The following is a 24578-nucleotide window of genomic DNA, read 5'->3' as shown; positions in this document are numbered from 1 at the left end:
AAGGGAGAGAAGTAGAAACAGATAAAGGGGAGCCCCGAACCTTGCTCATTAATAGTTATTCATAAGACTAATACAAAATGATTTGGTTTTAACTTTCATCTCTTTACTGTATATAAACTTTGAGCATGTTTGTGATTGCGTTTGAAAAATAGAGCATTTAAATAAAAAAATGTTTTTTGGCAAAAGTTTTATTTTTAAGCTTTTATTAAAAGTGCATTTTGGCTATTTGGCTTTTTGAACCTTTAAAAGTGCTTTCAATTTTTTTTACTAAACGGATACTTTTTTTATTCAAACAGACTTTTTGAATGTTAAACGCACTTTTAAACCTATCAAACGCACACCAAAATAGACCTTTAACACTCAATGGCCCTATATAGCTCATAATTATTAAGAATGTCAATGGTCAAAATACATTTCACAAAAATAAATTCAATTAACCAATACTCCATATAATTAAGAGAAAGCCTTAGTTGCATTCTCTTGTATATCTATTATATATGTGAGACTTTGCAAATTTACTATATTAAATTTATGATAAATTTGCCAAAGAGATGTACAAGAGAATGCATCAAAGCTTTTCTCTATAATTAATACTAAACGTAAATTTAATATATGATACAATGATACTAAACGTAAATTTAATATAAGACCAATCTTACTAAATAACGCCTAAACTTAATTTCGGGAATCGGGATATGATTCACTTCATTAATTTATTCCATGGTCATGATTTAAAGTTGATGCACTTAATATAATGCTAATTTTGACATGTCTTTTTTAAAAAATAAATGATGTGGTGTCATGTATACTGTTAAAGCATCTCCAACAGTGTAAGACCAATCTTTCTAAACAACACCTAAATTTAATTTTGTAATAGGATTACCTCTATTTCAAATTAAATAAATATTATTAATTTAATGATCATGATTTAAAGTTTGTGTATTTAATAGTGTACATAATGTAAATGTTAGCATGCATTTTAAAAAGTTTAAATAACGTGGTATCATGTACACTATTTAGATGCACAAACATTAAATTTTGGCCAAATGAAGTAGATTCTCGTCCTTTTTTTTTTTTTTTTTTTTTTAAAGAATTCCAATCTCATTGATTCATATCAAAACGGTGAAGCAGATTACTCCCTCGTTATTACATCAGAAATACATTCTGGTGATTCATTAGATTCTCGTCCTGAATTTATAGTAATGTTACTCTTCACACTCATTTCATACCGAATGACATAAAATGTTTTAAATAACTTTTTATATTAACTACTTAAAACATACTACATAATAAAATAATAATGTTACACTTATTCCTACTTTTTGTATATAATTTTTTTATACTTAAAAGTAGCTTTTAAAATTACAATTTTGATATAATGATAATTTTAAAAATTACACATGGTTGAAAAAATTATTTAAAGAAATGGTGTAGAAGCGTAAGAAAAAAATGAACCCGATTAAAACTGGATCATTTTTAACCCGGCATGTAAAGACCGGACTCGAACCGAACGGACCCAACCCGACCACAGTCTACTTCTGGAGGGATCTCGCTAGAAATGAACATTAAAAATTAAAATATCGAAGTTCCGGAAAGGAGCCCTAAAACCCCCACTCTTCTTGTTTCTTCTTGTTTCTCCTCAGTCTCTAACCACAGTTCCGTCACTTTTGCAACCGCCAAAGCGGATCGCTCTCTCTCACTCTCTCTAGAAAGGAACCATTCTGGTTCAACGAGGCCGAAGAAGATGTCGCTGAGAGTGCTGAACCCAAACGCGGAGGTGCTCAACAAATCGGCCGCACTGCACATGAACATCAATGCCGCCAAGGGCTTGATGGACGTCCTCAGGACTAACCTCGGCCCCAAAGGCACCATCAAGATGTATATGTTATATTATTCTATTCTTTCTCTTTGTCTCTATCTTTTCTCCGATTTGCTCTCTGATTTTCTCGCATTTTCTTTTCAAGGCTTGTGGGTGGGGCCGGTGATATCAAGCTCACCAAAGACGGAAACACTCTCTTGAAAGAAATGGTCAGTACTCGATTTATCTGTTTGTCTTTCTCGTAAACCCTAGATCTTTTCGATTCTTCAAGTTATAGTACCAGCTGTGTGGCATGTGTTACTAGCACTGCATTGCTGCATTTGTTGATTCTAAATTTGAGTGAGATTCGTTCTATTTACTGTGTGATACCCCAGAAAGTTAAAAGTCCCACGTTGGTAAGTTGTGAAGGAGTTTTATTGGTACTGAGTCCCTCTTCCGTTCCTTACTAGATGAAACTGACTCTATTTGATTGATTAGTTCTTATGGGTGCGTTGTCCTTTTGTTTTTTTTATCAAAAGATACAATATGTTAATTCCAAGCTATTCTGGAAGTTCATATCTATAAACTATAATATGTGAAGTAGAAAAGCAACATGGGTAGAAGCAGTGAACAAGGATATGAGAAGTGGGAAGGCAGCGCAGAGAGTACGATTTTAGAAGGGATGGAATGATGGATAAGAATACATGCGACTCATTCTGATTAGATGGCGGATCCATAGTGCCAACCCCAATTTAATTAGGATTAAGGACTATCATTGAAAAGTAAATATCTTACTGAATGTGACTGCAAATCTTCCTCATGAGCATTCAGATGCGTAACATGTGTTTAAAATTCATGCACAAATTACTGGTTAATGTAATAGTCATGCTACTGCCTATATTTTTCTAATAGTGGTTCATTGCTTGATGTTTGATCAATGGTTACAGCAAATTCAAAACCCTACGGCTATCATGATTGCGAGGACGGCTGTTGCTCAAGATGACATAAGTGGGGATGGCACAACTTCTACTGTGCTCTTTATCGGCGAGCTTATGAAACAATCAGAACGGTACATTGATGAAGGTCAGTGGTGCCAATTAGATTAAAATCTCCCTTGAATTCAGTTATCTAAAACATGCAATATTGTTTTTGGTTCATTATATTGAGATTTAGGGCATGTTTGGCACACGGAATAGCTATTACATTGGGAAAAGAAATAATTATTACTAGGAATAGAAGAAGTTAGAATGGAATATCTATTTCTATTTTTCCTTCATTCTCTGCCCCCGTCTCCCCCACATTCTTTTCTAGTCTATTCTATTTATTGCTCCAAATGTTAAGTATCAGTGGCATAGTGCAGTGCACAAATGTTGTGCTGAGGGGCTATACGTGGTTTCTCCAATTGTTGGCTTTATTTTTTTTTACAGTTGTTGTATGGGAATTACAGCCTTACACCTCGTTATTAACATACTGAACACTTGGAAAAAAAAGTACTTTCTCTATGTCGAGTCACGTGGTCAATTTGTAATTGGTTGCCTTTTGGAAGTTAACGGAATAACTTCTATCTAGAATCTCCTGAAGCAAACAAATACCATGTTGGAAATACTCGTACTAGCTAAAAATAATAAACTCTAGCAGAGTATATTTAGAAGGTTAGCCAAAATTGCTATCATGTTTAAAGATGGGATATCACATGAACTCCCAAAATTTACTGTACAGTTATGAATAAATTGAGAGGCCTTTTTATGATTCAACATGTCTTGTGCTAAAAGCATTTTTGATATTTTTTACAATCTAAGAGCATTCCCAATGGTGGAGCCAAATTTTTATGCAAAATAGCTCCTCAAAACTCACTTTATCTAGTTTAGCTAATGAATTTTTAAAGGCCTCGTACATCCGATTAGCTCTATTTTTATCTATATCATTCAAATATCTTTTTATTAAAAATTGTGAAAGAATATTCTCATAATGATCCCTTGAAAAGTGAAAAGTTTTGGGAAAAAAGAGAAAAAAGGTGAGAGAAACAATAAAAAATAAAATGGCTCCCTTAAAAAGTGCTGCTACATGTAGCTTTTTTTTTTTTGCTAATCCAATCAAATATCCATTTTGCATTTTTTTTGCTAATCCATTGTGGGGGGTTTTTTACAAATTTGATTAGCCAATTTAGATAAAAGTACCATTCCGCTCATCCATTGGAAATGCTCTAAGTGGAGTCAGTATTTTGCTATATTGAGTGGAAAATGAGATTTTTGTTGCCAGGTTGTACCAAAAGACCTCTTCTTTTTTTTTTCAAAGAAGAGATGAGGTAGTTGTCCTGTAAGTCTCTAGTTTTCTGAAAGGAGAACCAGGTTTAGTGGATGAGAATTTTCCACATAAAGGAAAATCCAGAAACAAGTTATTTCAATTTTTTTTAGTTCTCCATATTTTATATTCATGAATCATGAGACTTATTCTTGTTCCAGGAATGCATCCTCGTGTACTGGTTGATGGTTTTGAGATTGCTAAAAGAGCAACTCTCCAATTTATTGAAAAATTTAAGACTCCTGTGGTTATGGGTAATGAGCCTGACAAAGAGATCCTAAAAATGGTAGCAAGGACAACTCTCAGAACAAAGGTAACCTGTAATTTCTCTTTTCTTTAATATTCATGTTAATAATTTTATCAACATAATCTCCATTGTTTAACAAATGGTCCTTAGATCAAAGGGCATCTCCTCGCCCCATAATGGATTTATGAGTTGTATTAACCTATAAATAAGTCCATTATTTATGGTTTGAATCTGACATTTCCTTCTGTCCACAGTTGTATGAAGCACTTGCAGATCAATTGACTGACATAGTTGTTAATGCGGTGAGTATGACGATGTCGAAATGTATTTATGGCTGCGTGTGAGACTGCTTATTAGTCTATTTAAGATCCTATTTTTCATCTATTAACTGGCTTATGCAGTAAGCAGTTTGTGGTAGACCTTTGCATATTGGTGTTTGGTAAACTGTCCTTTGTATGTGCCAGGTGTTATGCATTCGCAAGCCTGAGGAATCCATTGATCTGTTTATGGTGGAGATTATGCACATGCGGCATAAATTTGATGTAGACACGCGCTTGGTATGTTTATCTTTTATAATTGGTCTTATTTTTGGTAATGAATATTGGATTAATTCTATGAGAATAAAGTCTTTCGTGCTCAAGTTGTGAATATTTGTATTGTATACTTACCCAAAAGGAAGTTGTATTTTATCAACCTACTACATATGCTAGAACCTTGATTGCTTGTACTTTGCTTGTGTGAATCATCAATTTTACCTGCTGCTTTTAAAACTTTTTTTGGTTGACTTTTCTTGCTGTTTTTGGGAAAAGGGGGGGGAGGGTTTAGGTTTGACTGCTTTCTTGTTATTTACTTTCTAATTTGTGTTCAAAAGCTTATGTATTTGTGGATTCACTATATTCCTCTTTTGTAATGACATTCATTGTTTACTTTTGAGGGGCAAGAATGTTAACAATTTTGTCAACATAGATAAAAGCACAGTAAAGTATGTTACCATGCATCTATGATTTTGGTGGCTGAGCTCATTGCCAGGGATGACATGTTTCATTCACTACCATCATCCTTTCTCACTTCTAGGTCTTATGAAGATGCTTTGCAGTCATGATAAAGCTTCCATTACACTTTTACCATTAAGTTCTGAATGATTTCTTTGTATGGTGTAAGCTTAACAGTAGATTTGCTTATGTTCATGCGTTACCTTTCATTGTCCTACAGTTTCTCATTTAAGCTTCTGTTTTTTTTCTAGGTTGAGGGTATCGTCCTTGATCATGGCTCCAGACATCCTGATATGAAGCGGCGAGCTGAGAATTGTTACATCTTGACATGCAATGTCTCTTTGGAGTATGACAAAAGGTGAATTTTTTTTTTCTTAAGTATGAGAAAAAGTAAATATGGACATGCATATTCAATTAAGAAAGGAAAGGAAATGATATATTTTGGAGTTTGATTTTAATTTTGTATTTCAATATTGTTATTTGTTTAGTGTGTGTGTGTGTGTATATATATATATATATATATATAGATAGTCCTTTTTCTGTTTTTCTCTATTTATTTGGACAGCGGCTTGTTTAGCTCTTTTAATGATCAGCTTTTCTGACTTTCTTGTTCTATTCTCTTCCTTTACTTGGGCATTTTCTTGTATACTTTATGTGTACTAGGGTTGTGCCCCTCAGCTCTTTTTGATATATATATATAATACTTATCAAAAAAAAAAAAAACTTATGTATATGTACATGTGTATGTATGTGTGTATGTATTATTTATTATTACCCATATTTAAGATGGACATTTGTTTATTTTATACTAGGTTGTGGGCACACATAAGATGCTTAATGGTGGATGATATAGGAGTTAACATGCAAACTCTTGATTTTTTCCCTTAGTTTTTGAGCTAGTAGCACCGGCTGAGAAGTTAAAGAGCAGTGTCATTTGGATGATGATCACTGCATGTGCTGGTTATCTTTATGTTCAATGTTATCTCAGCTTGTCAATTAGATATTTCTTTTAAGCATACTTATTTGATGTGGTTTTAAACAATTAGCCCTGATAAATAAGGATTAGAAATAGCTGTACCTGAACTTAGATCACCTGATCTTATAAATAATGTTTGTGAACGCCATTACCTTTTTATTAATCGTTTTCCTTTCAGTGAAATAAATGCAGGCTTTTTCTACTCAAATGCAGAGCAGAGAGAGGCAATGGTTGCAGCAGAAAGGCGTCAGGTTGATGAAAGAGTTAAAAAAATAATTGAACTGAAAAATAAGGTAGTTACTTTAAAATGTGTACTTGTTTACATCGTATGCATCATATAAGTGTTGGCGTGTAGCATCTGAGGTTTGTGATATATCACTAATCTTTATGGTTGCTTGCAGGTTTGTTCTGGTAATGACAATAACTTTGTTGTCATTAATCAAAAGGGAATTGATCCCCCATCGTTGGACCTACTTGCAAGGGCAGGGGTAAGTTGTGCACCATTGATGTTGTCTTGTTTCTTATTATTGGTTCATAAATTAGGTGTTCAGATACTTATCAAAAAAAAAAAAAAATTAGGTGTTCATATCATTTGTCAGATGATTGGTCCCTATTAGTTTCTAAAGGGATCCTATGCAGCACCAATCCTGACCACTTATTATTGTCAAATTCAATCCTCAAATAGATGTAAGCAAGCAAGAAAGCATGAGTCTTTACCTTGTTTGTAATTCGCTAATTCTCTGATTTTCTAGATTGTTGCCCTTCGGAGAGCGAAGAGGAGAAATATGGAACGGTTGGTTTTGGCCTGTGGAGGAGAGGCTGTAAATTCTGTAGATGATTTAACTCCTGATTGCCTTGGTTGGGCTGGACTAGTCTATGAGCATATCCTTGGAGAAGAGAAGTATACCTTTGTTGAAAATGTGAAGAACCCATATTCTTGTACAATCTTAATAAAAGGTACTTGACCAAGAGGCTATTGCAGTGACATTTGTTGGCACTGCTTGTTGAGATGCGTTGTTTTATTGCCATTTGTAAATTCAGTTGTGATGCAATCTTCATTGCCATTATAATGTTGCAGGGCCTAATGACCATACAATTGCCCAAATAAAGGATGCTGTTCGTGATGGATTGAGGGCAGTCAAAAATACTATTGAAGATGAATCTGTTGTCTTAGTGAGTATCTACATAATTTCTTTGAATTTGCATGAAATTTATGAAAGTTCTATCGTACTAAATCAGTAGAGACAATTATTATGTTAGTTTCCCTGATGATGTTTATCCTAGTGTCCTTGTTATGCGTAATAGGAGAGTGTTCCCTTGCGTTTGGGCCCTCCTTTTTGTTTTTCTTGTTATATGTTTAACTGGGTACTGTGTACTTGCTGGTTAGTCTTTGAGCCTTTGTATATTGGATTGTTGTTTCCCATCACCATTCTAGAGACGATGAGTGAAGAAAGAGAGCAGGAAAAGGGAAAAGGACATATCAGCAACTAATACAAATGCTGGATTAATTGCTTGTTTAGCTACTGATTGTGCTGTTAAACATCAATTACGCTTTAGCCCATGCTTACCTCAGTGCTTCCCCTAGTTGAAAAAGTGGCTCAGCTTTTCTGCTACTGTTTTTTTTTAGATGGTGAGTTATGTTTCTTGTCTTTTGTTCAGGGTGCTGGAGCTTTTGAAATTGCAGCTAGACAACATCTATTGAACGAAGTAAAGAAGACTGTTCAAGGGGTAACAAAATGTCTCCCAAAATTCAGTGCTCATAAAAATATTTGTAAGCATTGATTATATTTCTAAACATATCTGGTGTTTACAAACTTGGATCAGCGCGCTCAACTTGGTGTTGAAGCTTTTGCCAATGCTCTTCTTGTGGTGCCCAAGACGCTTGCTGAGAACTCTGGGCTTGACACTCAAGATGTTATCATTTCTCTTACGGTATACTTTCTTTAAAACTCATTATTTATGTTCCTCTATTATTTCCTTTATTAAAGAAGGGGGAAAGGAGCGAAAGATAAGCATGTTTGAGCTTTGTCATGCCATCTGGATGTTCAGGGAGAGCATGACCATGGGAATATCGTGGGATTAAACCAGCACACAGGAGAACCTATTGACCCCCACATGGAGGGTATTTTTGATAACTACTCGGTGAAGCGCCAGATCATAAATTCAGGGTATGTGGGAATCATTATTTGAATTTTGATGCTCTTGTTCACTTTTTCAGTGTTCACGTTTATCTACTAAATTTGTTTAGATCATGAACTCGGCATCTCTCTCTCTCTCTCTCTCTTAACCACTTATTTTCTGATAAAGACTGTCCTCTATTAGTTTCATGCTCATTGTTTGATCTCATGAGCTACATTAACTTAAGAATAATAGTAGTGCTCTCCACCCGCTACCATCATGATGATGGCACATGTATCAAAGGAAGCATATTGGAAAAATCCTTTTTCCCAAGCTTCTGATTTCAAACCATCAAATCTTTTTGTCTTTACTTTTATCTCTTGTATATACTGTGTACTTGGGTTGTATTTTTTGGATTTTATTGATATTTCTATTATTTATTAAAAAAATTTCTGTCTTTGCTTTTATGTTTTGTGGTTTTATGTGAATGTGTGAATGATGTGTGCTACTCTGCTTGCAGGCCTGTAATTGCATCCCAGTTGCTATTGGTAGATGAAGTAATTCGCGCTGGGCGTAACATGCGGAAGCCAACTTAGCTCGTGATATTCTTTGAGGATGTGGTTTTTTAAATGTGGAAGTTTTCAACTGAATATGAGAAACTAACTTGATGTGAAAAGAGGGTCTTTTTTAGAGGATCGTTATTGAGGGAGTCTCCATTTGCATCTGATATGGGATTTTTTTTTAGTGTGCTATGTGTTGTTATCGGTATTTCTCAAGATTCGCAATTGTAATGGGGGCCTGTCACGAGGAATGTTTTATGGACATTTCTTGCTTTTGATAACCTTTCATTGTTTTAAATAGCACTTTGAAATGAAAAAGTAAACAGACAATCGTTATTTCTACCTGCATTCGGACCCTTCATAATGAGCATATGTGCATGTGTGCGCAATCCATTAGAAATTCTCTATTATTTAATGTTGTAAGATTTGGAACCCCTTTCAGTTAGAGAGAGGGATGCAGGTCGAACTCCGCTGACACTGAAATGTTTCCATTTGATGGCATTCCTCTTGAATAGATTCATTAGAAAGATTTTTTTATTATTGTTATTTTTTTATAATTTAAAGTAAGAAAGGTACAGAAAACAAAAGCTAAAACTACACCAAACAGAGAAGGAACAAAGCAAGCAAATTAAGGAGGGTCTTTTCTACTCAATCGAGATTGAGCTTGATCTGGGGAGAGGTGGGAGTGCATCTAGTGTGGAGTTTGGAGGTGCCCATTTTGCCCTCTGTTGGGCACGGAAGGTTGAAGATTGCACTTTTGAGAACTTTTCTGGCCTCTCAATTGTGAGAGGCAGGAAGGGTAGAGATGATATCCGAGTTGATTGGGGAGATTTTCCAAGCAGTAGATCTCGATGATTGAGGGCTAGAATGATAGTTAAAGAGTCTCCTTGCAGGATGAACTCCTTGAGGTTTAGGGAGACAGCCACGCAGCTGGAAGTGCTGCTAAAGCTTCTATGAGAAATGCTCCAAAGCAACCTGCTAAATCTGGGTAGCCAATAATAGAGCATCAGGAGAAGGGTTATCATGGATGAGGATGACCATGGTTCTGGTGAACCAAAGCAAACAGCTGGCGATTGAGGCAAAAAACTGGGAAAGGTGAATCTCTTGTTTGGGAATGTTAAGAGACTTGCTGGGGTCAATACTGATATGGACATTATGCCATGGAGAGATTCCCCAGAGAAAGTGTGTAAGGGCTAAAAAGATTCCCTCCAACCAACTCGAGCAAAGATACAACTAAGAAATAAATGCTCAAGGGATTCGTCATCACTCTTGCAAAGGAAGTATATTTCACGAGATATTTCAAGAAGTAGTTCAAGTCGTTTGTGCAGATTTAGCTTTCCAAAGGGCCTTCTATTTATTTTCCGCGAGAGGGAGAGAGTCCTGTAATCAATTTGGAGCCGATAAACAAAATTGGTGGAGAAGGTTCCAGATGAATTATGAATCTAGATTAATTTGTTTGACGAGGCTCTGGTGGAGAATATTTTGGGCATAAGAAAGAAAGATTGATGCAGATTGAACTAAGCACTATTTTTGCTTATTCATGGTACAACTCCAATGGAACTTAAAAATGTAATAGGTTTATAACCCAATCAGTTAATTAAGTGTGTATAGAGAAGATCTATTCCAGTACCGCATTGCGTGACCTGAACTAGTCTTGCAACATTAACTAATTGGCTGAAAGATGACACCCCAAATTGAAAGGAATGAATCCATTTCCATTCTTAAGAAAAGAACCTTGATTTCCCACATGCTCAATTACATGCATCCATTCCAAGTCCGACAAAATTGCACATCAAAGTATCTCGAGTGTGTCCAACTTCGAATGCTATGCTATGCAGCATTGAAAACAAGTACCATTCCTGCAATGGTCTCCAATTCGGCAATTTATCAAATTGCTTTGCAGAATTAATCAGACAATTGTTAAATCAAACAGCTGATAAGACAATCCTCGTATTCCCAAAATTAACATCTTCATACCCAAGCCCAGAGCTAGAAGCATGACTTGAGCTAATACAAACATGCAGCTCGTAAATATCTAAAGATGAAACTCTGTTGCAGCATAACATGCATCGCCCAATTGATAAAAACTCTTATATCATGCATTAAATAATAAATTGTACGTCAAATGTTGCACCATAAAATGGACGCTCAGCTTAGACTCCTGAAGATCCCTTTCCGCCTTGTTGAAGCATGTAGTCTCTCTTCATTTCTTCCAAAACAGAATCATTGGTGCTGCAACAGCCAAAACAACTTCTAAGATATTTGAATATTCAAAGTCATATAGTTTAAAGTATTCCCGACTGTTTCTTTTAAATTACCCTTCTATATATTTTAATTTTTAATTCCATTTCACTACAGACAAGTATGAGATCTCCAAACAATTACGATTGAGCTTTGCATGCACATACAGCAACGTTCATGTCTGAACTGAAGCAAAGAAAATCTGATAGTGGCATTCAAAGTCGTGAGTATCTTAAGAGTGGAACTTGTAAAAGTCTCTATGACCAGTAGGATTTCCATTACTGCAAATTGACAAATGTTTTCTAGAAAGCTCAATTAGGACGACTAAAAAAATGCATGGAAGCCATAAACAATCTACGAGTAGAACTAAAATTAGAATAAAAGCGTCATGAACATCTGGATCTGAAGTTCTGAACTAGGATTCAAATTATACATACAGATGCATATGATAGCCAGTTGCAAGTAGTTGGCTTTCATGTGTGTTTTGGCCTACTTCAAAAGCTAATGCACAGGGGACAACACCACATCATATTAATCATCCATTTCCAATTGCAAAATTGAATCTTACTCATAGAATCTTTGTTTGTAATGTTGCTCATGAGTAATTTGCCAAATGGGGTTCAATTAACTTTGATTGAGCAGAGGAAACATCATTATATATGGACATAGCATATGGCATATGCAACATCACAAGTTGTTGGATAAAGTGTATTAAAATGTCTTGCGGATGAGGCTAGTCTGAAGTAACAAAAAATTGATCACAAATTGCATTTTGAAAAAAAGAAAAAAAGAAAAAAGCAGACCCTTTTTGTTTGGCTCATATATCTTCATTATTTCCCCTCTCAATAATCTACAAGTCATATGACCACCTTATTTTTAGATTAATTGGGCCCAGCCCATGCCCATACCAACGTACGTATTTACTTTACATTCCTTTCTATAGGCCTTCAAATGAATAGTCGATGACTAAAATGCATAATAGAATATTCCCTAAACCCAAAAAAATACGTTGCAACAATTGTGGTGTATATAATGAAGCTTATGCATGTGTGGCGTGAAATAAGATGATATTATATGGTTATGAATTAGGAAGCTAGAAACAAGATGAATATAAATTGCATACCACTACACATTTCCTCTTCAATTCTCAATTGTGTTGCTAATTCCAAGCTAGAAAATTGCATCGATTGATAATAGTAATTGCAAACCACACACAAGAAGTTTGTGGGTTGGCAAACAAAGGCATCCACCTTCTCTTCAATTCTCAAAGCTTCATTTTACAAATGATTTTATGCAACGAGGAAATGTGTGGTTTAATTATAACCTCCATCCCCAGGATATGTCAACAAGAATGAGAGTTGTAAAATGAAGGTCGAGAATTAATTGAAGATGACTTTATTTGCCAACCCAAAACTACTTGCAGAGGCAGAAATAAGTCTAGTAAAATAAATTATACAATTACGACTTACGAGGATCTCTTTCTAGCATAGACACAAATTTGCTAGCTAGTACAACAAATTACAAAATGATATTTTTCTAATCAATGCGAAGAAGTTATTTTATTCTGAATTTTTTCATACATTCAATCCACAGATGGATGAAGGATTTGCATTGTGTACAGTTTATAGCCACATCTTCATCGAAAATTTCACCGCATGAATCACAAGGGCGAGAGTCCTCAGTTCTTCGGACAAAATTGAGAGGGTGTTGGTGATCGGGCCAAGTAAAATCTCTTCCATACTTTATGTAAGGATGCCTTCCAACTATGCATCGAGGATGAGCAGCAAAGTCGCATTTTTCACAGTAATAGAACCAATGGTTTGGATTTCTTTCTTTTTCGCAAATTAAACAATAACAATCTTCATAATCGTTTTCAGCAGTGTAAGTAAGTAAGAGGGGATGTCGGTCAAGTTCATACTCAACTTTGAGTGGGAGTGTTGCACATTCAAAACCCAAGGCAAAATTGCATTCCTTGCATAAAAATACACCATTGGCGCCCTTAGGCCCCTCTCCACAAGAATTGCACTCTTGAACCGAATTTATAGCATGGAAGAGGGAGTGCTGGTGACCCTCATGCTGAAGGGTTTTCATAATCAAACAACATCGGATATCAAGACTGTAGTTACACTCCAAACATGCATAAGCGAAGCCATGGCTAAGACGACGACAAGCATTACAACCTACGGTGTCACCAATATGAAATCCAAATTGGTAGAGGGTAAGCAAATGTGGGTGAGTTGGGTCTTGCTTTTTTAAGGGTAGTCTAGCACATTTGCTATGGAGAAAGTAATCACATTGCTCACAAGTATAAAGTGGGGGGGAAATTGACTGCATACAACCTTCACAGAGCTTATGTTCATGATGAACCTCCACTTGGTTGCGGCTGAGGAATAAGTTATGTTCATGATAGAAATGTTTGAGCTCCTCAAGTTCTTCACCCTCTTTAAAGATGGTACCCTCCTCCTCTATGCTTGAGAGTATGATATCATTTGCTCCAATCCGATTTTTGTGTGCGCAACTCAAGTGGGCTACGAAATCACATTGTTGACAATAATAACCCGCATACTTGAGTTTGATCTGTTTATAACAGAGCTTACAGAATACATGATCGTCGTGCTCCTTGATGACTTTAGCAAGTGAATAGATGAGAGTGAGCAAATGACGATCTGCCATAATTTTGATGGTACGTGGCATTTGAGTACAAAGAGTGTCAACCAAGAGTTGACAAATGCGACATACCTGGGCAGCGCTGTTGCGATCCTCACCACAGAGTTCACAAGTGAAGTGGATCTGTTGAAAGATGGGAACGAATTCGTGTTGGTGACCGTCGTCAGTATTACTTTTGGAGGCACATTCGATGTCAATGTCGAAATCGCAACTATTGCAGTGGTAGAAGAAGCATCTGTCGCAGTCCCTACGGCAGGCATCACACAATTTAGACTCTGATGGTTTTTGGAGAAGAAGGGTGTGGTTTGGATGCGCAAGGTGTTGTATTTCTGTGGATAACTCGGCGCACGACTTGTGAAGGAAGAAGTTGCAGTGGGAGCATAGGTAGGCAGGAGCGCATACTGATTTATTGCAACCTAAGCAAACACCTTCACCTCCAAACTCTTTCACAAATATCATGGGATGCTCCTCGTGGCTAAAATGTCGGATCTCCTCCATCTCTCTGTCTCTCTTACACGCTGCAAGCACAGATCAAAGCTAAACCCATGAGCTTAAATCAAACAAAACTAAAAAGAGAAATGAAGGACGTCGGAATGTTCACCTTTGAGATCAGTTGATCGAGCAGACCCAATCGAAGCTCTAAATACTCAAATTGAGAGCAGATATTTGTGTATGCCTTGCAATCTTAATTTTTAATTTCCTATTTATTGCTAAGCCTTCGCCATTATAATATCATTTTAATTTTACTCTTTCAACAGCCTTGTCATGCAATGTTCTCTTTTCTTATTGTACTGAACCAGTAAAAAAGAAAAAGGAAAAGAAAAAGAAAAAGAAAAAGAGAGGAAACAGGAAAGGAAGGATAATCAAAGTGCTGGAGTTGAGCAATTCTTTTTATTATTATTATTATTTTTTTCTGAGCAATCCTTTTAAAAGCACTCATATGTTTTTTTAAAAGTGGTCTTTAAATAGACAAGTTTATTTTCCTCTAACAATTGAATTATTTATTTCTATTATCTTTCAAGTAGATGTTGTTGAGTGAGACCCACTGTGGAATTTATTTGCAACACGTTACGTTTGATTTTCGGAATGACTTGTCCAGTTAGTTAGGTATCGAAAATCTTTTGTACACTCATGATTAGAGTTACCTTTGTTATTCAATACAAAAGAGAAAGTGTCAACCGTCAAATTCATGGAAATTAAAGGAAATTGCGTGATATACAATATATATGAGAATTCAACAACCATATGGTCCATATCATTTTGCAATCAGATATATCGATCAATCTTTTCTTCAATTAAATGATTTTCAGCCAAACAGCAGCCCCAATACTCAATCACCACAAAAATCAACAACCCCCAAACATACCGTAGAAAAAAGACAACAGAAAAATATTTGTAGGGAAGAAAATTGTATTTCTGATGTATATTTAATTGTACAATAGAATAACCTATTTATTGTTGAATAAGACCCTAAAAGAGTCCCCAAGAGGTAGTTCAATCGGCTGAGACCACACTTTATGAATTGGAGGTCACTAGTTCGAATCCTCCTCCTCCTTCTTGTGCGGACATGTCAAAAAAAAAAAAAGACCCTAAAAGAAATTAAATACAATAATTACAAAATTACATAAAATCAGCATATTTACAATAATGAATACAATATCAAATATTGCAATAATATGTGAAGAATATTTCCGTCATATATTGAAAATATTACAAGAATATTTTATTACATAAATATTACGAAAATATAATATTCTAACACATACTATATCTGGACGACCCCAAGTCCTACAAAATTCTTCATTATCTTTGCTTCTTGGACACCCACCCACCCCTCAACATAATCCTCATAACTTCCCAATTAATCCTCTAAAGTATTTGTTTTTTTTTTGTTTGTAAATGGTTTCCATGTCTAATACTTTTTCTCTCCTTCCATACATGAATTGTAAACAGAGGCACTCAAGCACAATCTACGTAATAAAACAACTCTCAAGCCCTTACCAGACCAATCCCATTCACTTCCGAAGTCTTAAACAATACGAATTGTTTTGCAATACCACGAAACTTCAAGAGTTTTCTCCAACTACAACAACACATGTTGGGTTATGGATCGGCCACTGCAAAGCCCAACAACCCTAGACCCGGTCCAAGGCACAAGCCCACTTGAAATGGACCCAAACCGAGACCTAAATCGGCCCAGCCGATACATGATCAGCCCACCAAAGATATACCAATCTTTTACTGGGAGTACAACAGTCTTTCAGGCGATAACCCAACGCCTAGGCACAGCACCCACGTTCGCCAGAGCGTGGTTCAGCTGTCAGCGCCCAATCAAGACACGTGCACCCGAGGGTTACTCGTAGTGGCAGAGCCAGACAGTTCATATTGGAAGTGCCGCTAAAATGTTTTTTAGCACCCTAAAATTTTTTTCTACTCTAAAAATTTGGTAATTTACACAATTACTATAAAAGTTTATAAATATGTGCTCAAATTGATATATTAGAAATGTAACATGTTGGCATTATATCAAAAAAACAGAAATACAAAAAAAAAAAAAAAAAAGTCCAAAATTGCACTTTACGGTCTCTTAGAAATACAAAATCATTAAATATCGAATATAAATCGAAGCTTTCAACAATTTCCCTTTGAATATAGAGAACTAAACTATTTGCAAGAAAATCATCCTCCATTTTGTTGCGAAGTCGTGTTTTAATAATTTTTATTGCTGAAAATGCTCGTTCAATAGTTGGGTGCCGTGTGGAAGATTTAACATAAAACAAGAACATGAAACCAGGAATTCCCCAGAAAATTCAGAGCATATAAACTCGCAGAATATTTAACATAAACTCTGGTAGTATAATTACTCATAATTCCCAACAATTTAATGAAAAACCACAAATCCTAGCTAACAATTTAGTGAAAAATTGTGTGCTTTTGCGGTTGAATTTGGGAATTATGAGTAATTATAATTCCACCGCAAAAGCACACAATTTTACAAAATAAACCCAACCCACGTCATATTTGCACATATAATGGGTAGGTAAAAGAAATTTTTTAAAAAAAAATTTTTATTTTAGGGTGAGAAAAAAAAAAAAAAAATTTAAATCTTGGCACCCCCAAAGAATGTTGTGGCTCCGCCACTGGTTACTCGGGTACCCACGTCAACAAGCAAACATGGCCTCCACCCACAACCCATTTCGCCGACATGGCACACGTGGATCCTTGGGGAAGTGGGGCCCACTATTCTAGGGGGACAGCTGCTACTTGATGCTTGTAAAAGGGAAGCTCAAATTCATTATTTAGTAATTTGGAAATTTCTCTCTCAAGCTTTCATTGTTTATCTACAATCTCCCTACCAAATCACTTGCTAATTTAGGCATCGGAACTATTTCCTGCCGGCACACCACCAACGACTCTTATCCTACTCTTTGTTATTTTGTAGCCCGACAACTCCTTGGACATCCCAATATTTTTCGAAAATCGTGCCACGTCAATCCGCGAAAAACTGTCATTAACAACACACTTGAGGGATTTTCACTTGCCAAAAGCTTTTACCTTTTAACAAGTATATTTTCACCCAAGCCACCCACAAAGCGACACCCCTAGCAAAAGTCTTGCTCCAATCCTCCAATATCTTCTGCCATATGTAGACGATCTATCAAAATATACTTCTCAACAGCAGACACCCCAAAGCAGAACGCCAAGCTTTTACTTGGATTAGCCTTCAAACCCGAGATAGCAAGAAATTCGGCCAACATAATATCGTTGATAGCTTGGACAGTTTTCAATGTTGCAGCAGAGAAAATTAGTAGATCTTCATCAACACATCCTAGCTAGTTCTTTTATGATGTAGACTAGAGCCCAGGGGAGTTTATGAGGAAGATTGGAGCAGAAGCAAGTGTTGAGGATGCTCACGTAATGGTGCCAGCTAGGGACGTCCGAACAAGATCACAAGCTCGTTCGGATGAGTTGTTAAAGAAGGGGTCTCAGAAGACCTCGTTCGCTAGCTCGTCCGAACGGGCCTACAAACAAGGAGCATCCCTTGATGTTAGTGGAAGAGTTGGAAAATAATAATAATATGGGTTAAATAGCTTTTTGCCCTTTGTGGTTTAATAATTTTATTTTTTGCTCATTAGGATTTAGTTTTTATTACTACCTCGAGTTTACATAAAAACGGAGATGGTACTCTATCTAAATTCCGTCCAAAATTTGATGAAAAGTCACATCAGCACCATCAAAAAACTCAACACGTGTCAATATATTAATTAAAAATTTTAAAATTAAAAATATTATAAAATAATAAAATAAAATAAAAAAAGGAAAGGAGTGGCTCGGGACAACATGGGGTGGCTGGAGAAGTCCAAAAAAATTGCATCCAACAATCAGAAATAAATTGTAACTTCAACGCGTGCGGAAAATAACATGATCTCTTCAAAGAAACAGATCCTTAGTTTTCAAAGGGCCTTCTATTTCTGCAAGGGGTAGAGAGGGAGAGAGTCCTCTAATCAATTTGGAGCCGATAAACAAAATTGTTGGAGAAGGTTCCAGATGAACCATGAATCAAGATTAACTTGTTTGAGGAGGCTCCAGATGAATTATGAATCGAGATTAATTTGTTTGAGAAGGCTCTGGTGTTGATTCTAAAGTGGAGAGTATTTTGGGCATTAGAAAGAAAGATTGATTCTGGTTGAACTAAGCACTACTTTTGCTTATTCAAGGTACAACTCCAATGGAACTTAAAATGTAATAGGTTTAAAACCCAATCAGTTAATTAAGTGTGTACAGAGAAGACCTTTGATCAGTCATTTTTCTACTCTTCTCTCACTATTCCAGTACCGCATTGCATGACCTGAACTAGTCTTGAAACATTAACTAATTGGCTGAAAGATGACAGCCCAAATTGAAAGGAATGCATTCTGCATTCATATCCATTCTTAAGAAAAGAACCTTGGTTTCCCACATGTTCAATTGCATGCATCCATTCCAAGTCTGACAAAATTGGATATCAAGGTCTCCAGTGTCCAACTTCGAGTGCTATGCTATGCAGCATTGAAAACAAGTACCATTCCTGCAATGGTCTTCGGCAATTTATCAAATTGCTATCCAGAATAAATCAAACAATTGTTAAATCAAACAGCTGATAAGACAATCCTCGTATTCCCAAAATTAACATCTTCATACCCAAGCCTAGAGCTAGAAGCATGACTTGAGCTAATACAAACATGCAACTCGTAAATATCTGAAGACAAAACTCAGTTGCAGCATAACATGCATCACCCAATGGATAAAAACTCTAAGATCATCATTAAATAATAAATTGTACGTCAAATGTTGCACCATAAAATGGACGCTCAGCTTAGACTCCTGAAGATCCCTTTCCGTCCTGCTGAAGCATGTAGTCTCTCTTCATTTCTTCCAAAACAGAATCATTGGTGCTGCAACGGCCAAAAACTTCTAAGATATTTGAATATTCATAGTCATATAGTTTAAAGTATTTCCCTACTGTTTCTTTTAAATTACCCTTCTATATATTTTAATTTTTAATTCCATTTCACTACAGACAAGTATGAGATCTTCAAACAATTACGATTGAGCTTTGCATGCACATACAGCAACGTTCATGTCTGAACTGAAGCAAAGAAAATCTGATAGTGGCATTCAAAGTCGTGAGTATCTTAAGAGTGGAACTTGTAAAAGTCTCTATGAACAGTAGGATTTCCATTGCTGCAAATTGACAAATGCTCAATTTGGACAACTAAAAAAAAATGCATGGAAGCTATAAACAATCTACAAGTAGAACTAAAATTAGAATAAAAGCGTCATGAATATCAGGATCTGAAGTTTTGGACTAGGATTCAAATTATGCATACAGATGCATATGATAGCCAGTTGCAAGTAGTTGGCTTTCATGTGTGTTTTGGCCTACTTCAAAAGCTAATGGACAGGGGACAACACCACATCATATTAATCTTCCATTTTTAATTGCAAAATTGAATCTTACTCATAGAATCTTTGTTTATAATGTTGCTTATGAGTAATTTGCCAATTGGAGTTCAATTAACTTTGATTGAGCAGAGGAAACATCATTATATATGGACATAGCATATGGCATATGCAACATCACAGGTTGTTGGATACACTGTATTTAAATGTCTTGCGGATGAGGCTAGTCTGAAATAACAAAAAATTGATCACAAATTGCATTTTGGAAAAAAAAAAAAAAAAAAAAAAAAAGCTGACCCTTTTTGTTTGGCTCATATATCTTCATTATTTCCCCTCTCAATAATCTACAAGTCATATGACCACCTTATTTTTAGATCACATTCAAAACTGAAACACCAAATTTAAAGTTTCACAAACATAAAATATCACTTTGATTGTCTTTTTCATCGGAGAGCTTTTAAGTAGTCATATAGTTGGAAAGTTCATCTTCATGTGCCAGCATACAAAATGTCTTTTCTAGCATCACCAAATAAAGTTAAATTGTATTGATACTGCTGTGTACCATTGACCAAATCTATAATGATGAAAATATAAAATCCCTACGTACCCTTGATAAGCCAGTATCTAGAAACACTCTAAAATTTAATATGAGCAACACCGAAACCAAATGTCATTGCAGAGTGAAAATTAGGTGATGGCAACATAGTCATCCATACCACAACCGTTGCACATGTATTGCAGGATGGCCACAGAACAGGTCAAAGGCAACTTGTTAAATTAGTGTTACAAAAGTTGGATTAAATTGTTTGAAATATAGTGATTAAATGTATTTGAGTTTATGGAAGTCAGCCAGGTATGCCATTGTCCACTGTCACATCTGGAATTGTTTTGCAAATGTGTAAGTATTACAACCCTCGTCTAGTGATTCTCTGAGTTTTCAACAATATTTAGCTGACCGCCTAACCGAAGAAAAAATCTTAGGCCAGCTGTCTTGGAAGGTGAAAGTGAACGCATCAAATCTTTCATACCAACCCACTCCCCCAAAGGAAACCCCATCATCTAGGTCGAAGTGACACTTCTCTATTGTGACACAAATTTGGTGCTCCAATACCTTGATAGAACCTTTCACAGGAGGTGCATGGCTACATGAACTCACTAGACATGAATATTCCTTTCAAGAAATATTCCAATAAATGCATATAGGCACAACGCCAAACAAGTGTCAACTACTACTTCTCCTTATGCTTTCCAAGTATTTTAACCAAGTTCAACAGCTACTAGAGAACAATTTATGAAGAAAGACTTTACAGCACTATGTCCAAGTAGAAATGTATTTGCAAGACCAGCAAAAAGCTCAAAACTTGGTAACGCGGTTAGCCTCTTAGAAGACTTCCCTGCTCTAGAGCATACAGCACAATGAGTACTGAACAGTCGCAGCAAGCTATAAGCAGATGAATATCCTGCTTAGATGCTTTGTAATCAATAATGGATCTAAAGCAAATATAATATCAATGATTCATATTTGTTTTTGTGATGGTATTACCATATTAATCACTAATTGATGCTTTTCCAGCATGAGAGTGAACTTTTACAACCCCATTACAAAAATCCATGCTAACATCACATTTCAAAAGCCAAAGCAAAATCATTAGAGATTTAAGCAATATATTTACAGGATAGTTGGATCCTATGAACAGCAAAAGACAACTTTATTAGCTGTATTCGTGGTCTATAATATAATCTCAGAAGACTAGGTGGTGACAGTTACACAACTTGTGAACATTTCAAAAACGAAGTCACTGTTTCCCCAATTCCACAATCAGGGGCGAAGGGAGGGGAAACCAAGCGCGCCCCCCCCCCCCAATCAAAATTTATTCACTTCCTTAAAAATTTGAAATCGAGCAATCAGATTTAACTTCACCTAGTCTTTAATAATTTTGAGTTTACTTTATTCTACTACTGCTTTGTTGTTATTTAGGTTACAATCAATCATCATTCATGAAAGTCCACTAAATTATGGGAAGATACAAATTAATATTTTCAATTTAATGAGATTGTATACGTATTTTATTTTCAATAAGGATTTCAATCATATATCAATGTAGTCTGGAGAAAAAATATGAGCATTCCAAAAGATTTTTTTTTTTATTGGTAAGTTAAGCATGTACCCAGTAGGACTTGAGCTTACGACCTCACCCTCCATCTTACTACAAAGGAAGTACCATTTGAGATAGAGCTCATTGGTTAGCATTTCAAAAGAAGAAAGCTTAAAGAATCTCTACACCTTTATATCAGGTGAAAAGAGAACCTATCTGCATGATGCTTAACAAGGAAAAGAGACATCAAGATTCTAGTGGTGCCACTAAAAAATCATATACAACTTAAGGTCCATCATCACCATCTCCAATCAAATTACCCAGTATTGTTTAACACATGATCGAAATTATATTTGCTACCCCATTCATTTGTTTGGTAAAAAACATTAACATTCATCCTTTTGAATATATATTTGTATTTTCTCCTTAATTGCTCTTTTTTATTTTAGAGTTATATCTCCGACCTCACCAGATAAAAAATCTTGTCTTCGTCCCTGTCCACAATATCACTACCAACTTCAGGGCATCCAACTCATGCGTTTTCTTGCAGGTCTACAAAACCAGTCCCTAGGCTTGCTATGTTTATACATGTGAATTAAGGTGGAAAGCCATTTCTGTATGCAAAATATATTTCATTATTTATATTTTCGTTTTCTTCTTAGCAAAGAATAATAGAATCTTTTTCATTTGTGCAGCCAACACCCCTCACAAAACACGAAAAATATCAAATTAGACCATATGCATACCACTAACAAAGACAAACATATACATGCACATACAGATATTTATATACAATTGAAACAAACATACTCCACATTGCTAGCATACATACCAAAAACTTTAAAACAATGAAATGAAATATCGATGCCAATAGGTGTCCGATATACAAAATCACACTTACTATTGATGCAAGCACTCATTCAACTCCTTAGCTTGCTTCCTACACTGCCAAACAACAGATAATGTTCTTCCCAAAGAACATTGAGCATACTTTGAAGTGTACTGATCACACTCCTTTAGCGCCTTCTGCTTCATTTTGCTTCTTAAAGCTGGTATTCGTACATAACAGACATTTATTAGCTCTTTCAAACTCAGATTGGTGGCATACATAAATAACTCTAATTAGAAAAATAAGAAAGACTGCATATAGAAAAATGTATGAAATAAACAATTTCCTAGCAAATCAAAATTTTCAAAAAAAATTAAATTAAATTAAACACTCAATTTCACCTCAACTCTCCGAATTCTCTCTTGAAGCAAATTAGCAAAGGACTTTTAGCTCCTAAAGCGATACAGTAAAAAATGTAACAAGGAATTCCACTAAGCATTCAAGAAATCAGAGGAAGTGAAACTGTATGCTCGTTGCCGAGAAATGGTGAGAGAATTGGAGAGATGAAAATTCCAGAATATTCCAAAACTATGAAAAGCATTTGAATCAATGCAAATATTTCTTTGAATTTCTTTTTGTTTTTGTATTATTTTCCCACGCTTTCTTTTTCTTTTTTTTGGGGAACCAAACGGGGGTTTAGGGTTTTTACGTGATGAGAAACCATTACCTTCTTCAACTTTCTTCTTGACGTGATTCTCCCGAGCTTCCTGTACGTATCCCATTGAGGAAAAATGCTTTCAAAGCCTCGGGGACTCGGAGCCCTTCGGATTTCAAAGCCAAGTATCACTATGGCTTTGCTCAAGTGAGAGAGAGATTTTGATTGGATCACCGTGTCCAAATCGCAGGGTCCGGGAGTTTCAGCGTGTAAGAGCTGAGGCGTCTATTTGTCGTTTATCTCACGGGAAGGTGACGATATCATGGCTTAATTGTATGAAGTTTGGGCCCAACTGCCCAATTTCATAAAATATTTGGGCCCACTTATTATCCTGTTGCGCCAGATTCAAGGGTTCCCTCACTTTCCTTTCAGAATAAGGCTCAGAGGGAGGGTGTTGGGTTCCTTGGGATTGGTTGTAAATATCCGAACCTCTGTCTCCACGGGCCACACCCTAGCCACAAGCCTCAGAATTTCAGGTTGGCTGGGTTGGTCCTATCCATACTGCCCGTTGGATCCGAACTAGGTCATACTAAACCCGGATCCAACAGCAAAGAAGAAAAACAGACAAATAATTTTATTTTTTTTCCAAAAAAAAAAAAGGTCCCAATCATTTTTTCTTCTAAGCTTAGTTTGAGGGTAATATTGGAATCCAAAGGAATGAAAGGATCTCTTGTCAGATGTGCTTGTATTATTATATGTCAGAATCTTTCGGATTGTATTTCCTTTTCTGTCATGTATTAATTTATCATGTTGCTATTTATATTTTTATTTTTTTAAAATAGAAAACATTTTATACTCATTCATTGATAAAAACTCGCGAGTAAGAGCTCTTACAAATAGAGCAAAAAACTTTGAAACAAATCATAGCCGAAGCTAAAGTTACAGTTATCAACTAATCAGGCCAAATAAAGGCAACAACATCCGCTAACCCATGACTATTCATCAAGTTTAAGATTAGCTCTACACCAAACAGACACCATCCAATGTATAGGTAACGCTTATTCCTCGACCCTGAGAGCAAAGAACCATATGCCGAAACTCATCCTCCTCGACCCGACAGCCAAGATACCGTTAACATCCACAATCCAAAGGTCT

General features: G+C 35.9%; 3 protein-coding genes across 4 annotated transcripts; 1 reads left to right on the top strand and 2 right to left on the bottom strand.

Moving 5' to 3' along the window:
* Window positions 1–1572: 1572 nt before the first annotated feature.
* LOC132182280 (T-complex protein 1 subunit zeta 1) lies at window positions 1573–9340 on the top strand. The gene is made up of 15 exons (XM_059595478.2): window positions 1573–1878; window positions 1965–2028; window positions 2746–2881; window positions 4261–4412; window positions 4601–4648; window positions 4811–4903; window positions 5590–5696; window positions 6493–6607; window positions 6716–6802; window positions 7067–7271; window positions 7393–7487; window positions 7974–8042; window positions 8139–8246; window positions 8364–8482; window positions 8953–9340. The coding sequence occupies exons 1-15, from the start codon at window positions 1745–1747 to the stop codon at window positions 9026–9028; spliced, it is 1608 nt and encodes a 535-aa protein (XP_059451461.2). The 5' UTR covers window positions 1573–1744; the 3' UTR covers window positions 9029–9340.
* Window positions 9341–12457: 3117 nt separating this feature from the next.
* Window positions 12458–14575, bottom strand: LOC132182749 (uncharacterized). Its single transcript, XM_059596080.2, has 2 exons — window positions 14502–14575; window positions 12458–14418 (listed from the first exon to the last, which is right to left on the bottom strand). Exon 2 carries the CDS (start codon window positions 14396–14398, stop codon window positions 12788–12790), a length of 1611 nt encoding a protein of 536 aa, XP_059452063.2. The 5' UTR covers window positions 14399–14418; window positions 14502–14575; the 3' UTR covers window positions 12458–12787.
* A 4055-nt stretch (window positions 14576–18630) lies between these two features.
* On the bottom strand, window positions 18631–23694 carry LOC132182447 (Cytochrome c oxidase biogenesis protein Cmc1-like protein). 2 transcript variants are annotated; one of them, XM_088516648.1, is made up of 4 exons: window positions 23496–23694; window positions 22841–22988; window positions 19238–19335; window positions 18631–18968 (listed from the first exon to the last, which is right to left on the bottom strand). In XM_088516648.1, the coding sequence occupies exons 1-3, from the start codon at window positions 23548–23550 to the stop codon at window positions 19257–19259; spliced, it is 282 nt and encodes a 93-aa protein (XP_088372774.1). In that variant the 5' UTR covers window positions 23551–23694; the 3' UTR covers window positions 18631–18968; window positions 19238–19256. The 2 variants fall into 2 exon arrangements, with proteins under 2 accessions (XP_088372774.1, XP_059451675.1); XM_059595692.2 differs by lacking the exon at window positions 18631–18968 and having other exon boundaries at window positions 19037–19335; window positions 23496–23692.
* Window positions 23695–24578: the final 884 nt, after the last annotated feature.

The sequence above is a fragment of the Corylus avellana genome, chromosome 5 (assembly GCF_965113065.1).
Source record: "Corylus avellana chromosome 5, dhCorAvel1.hap1.2, whole genome shotgun sequence".
NCBI lineage: Eukaryota > Viridiplantae > Streptophyta > Magnoliopsida > Fagales > Betulaceae > Corylus > Corylus avellana.
The sequence above is the reverse complement of the archived record's forward strand: the minus strand, read 5'-3'. Positions and strand labels throughout refer to the sequence as shown.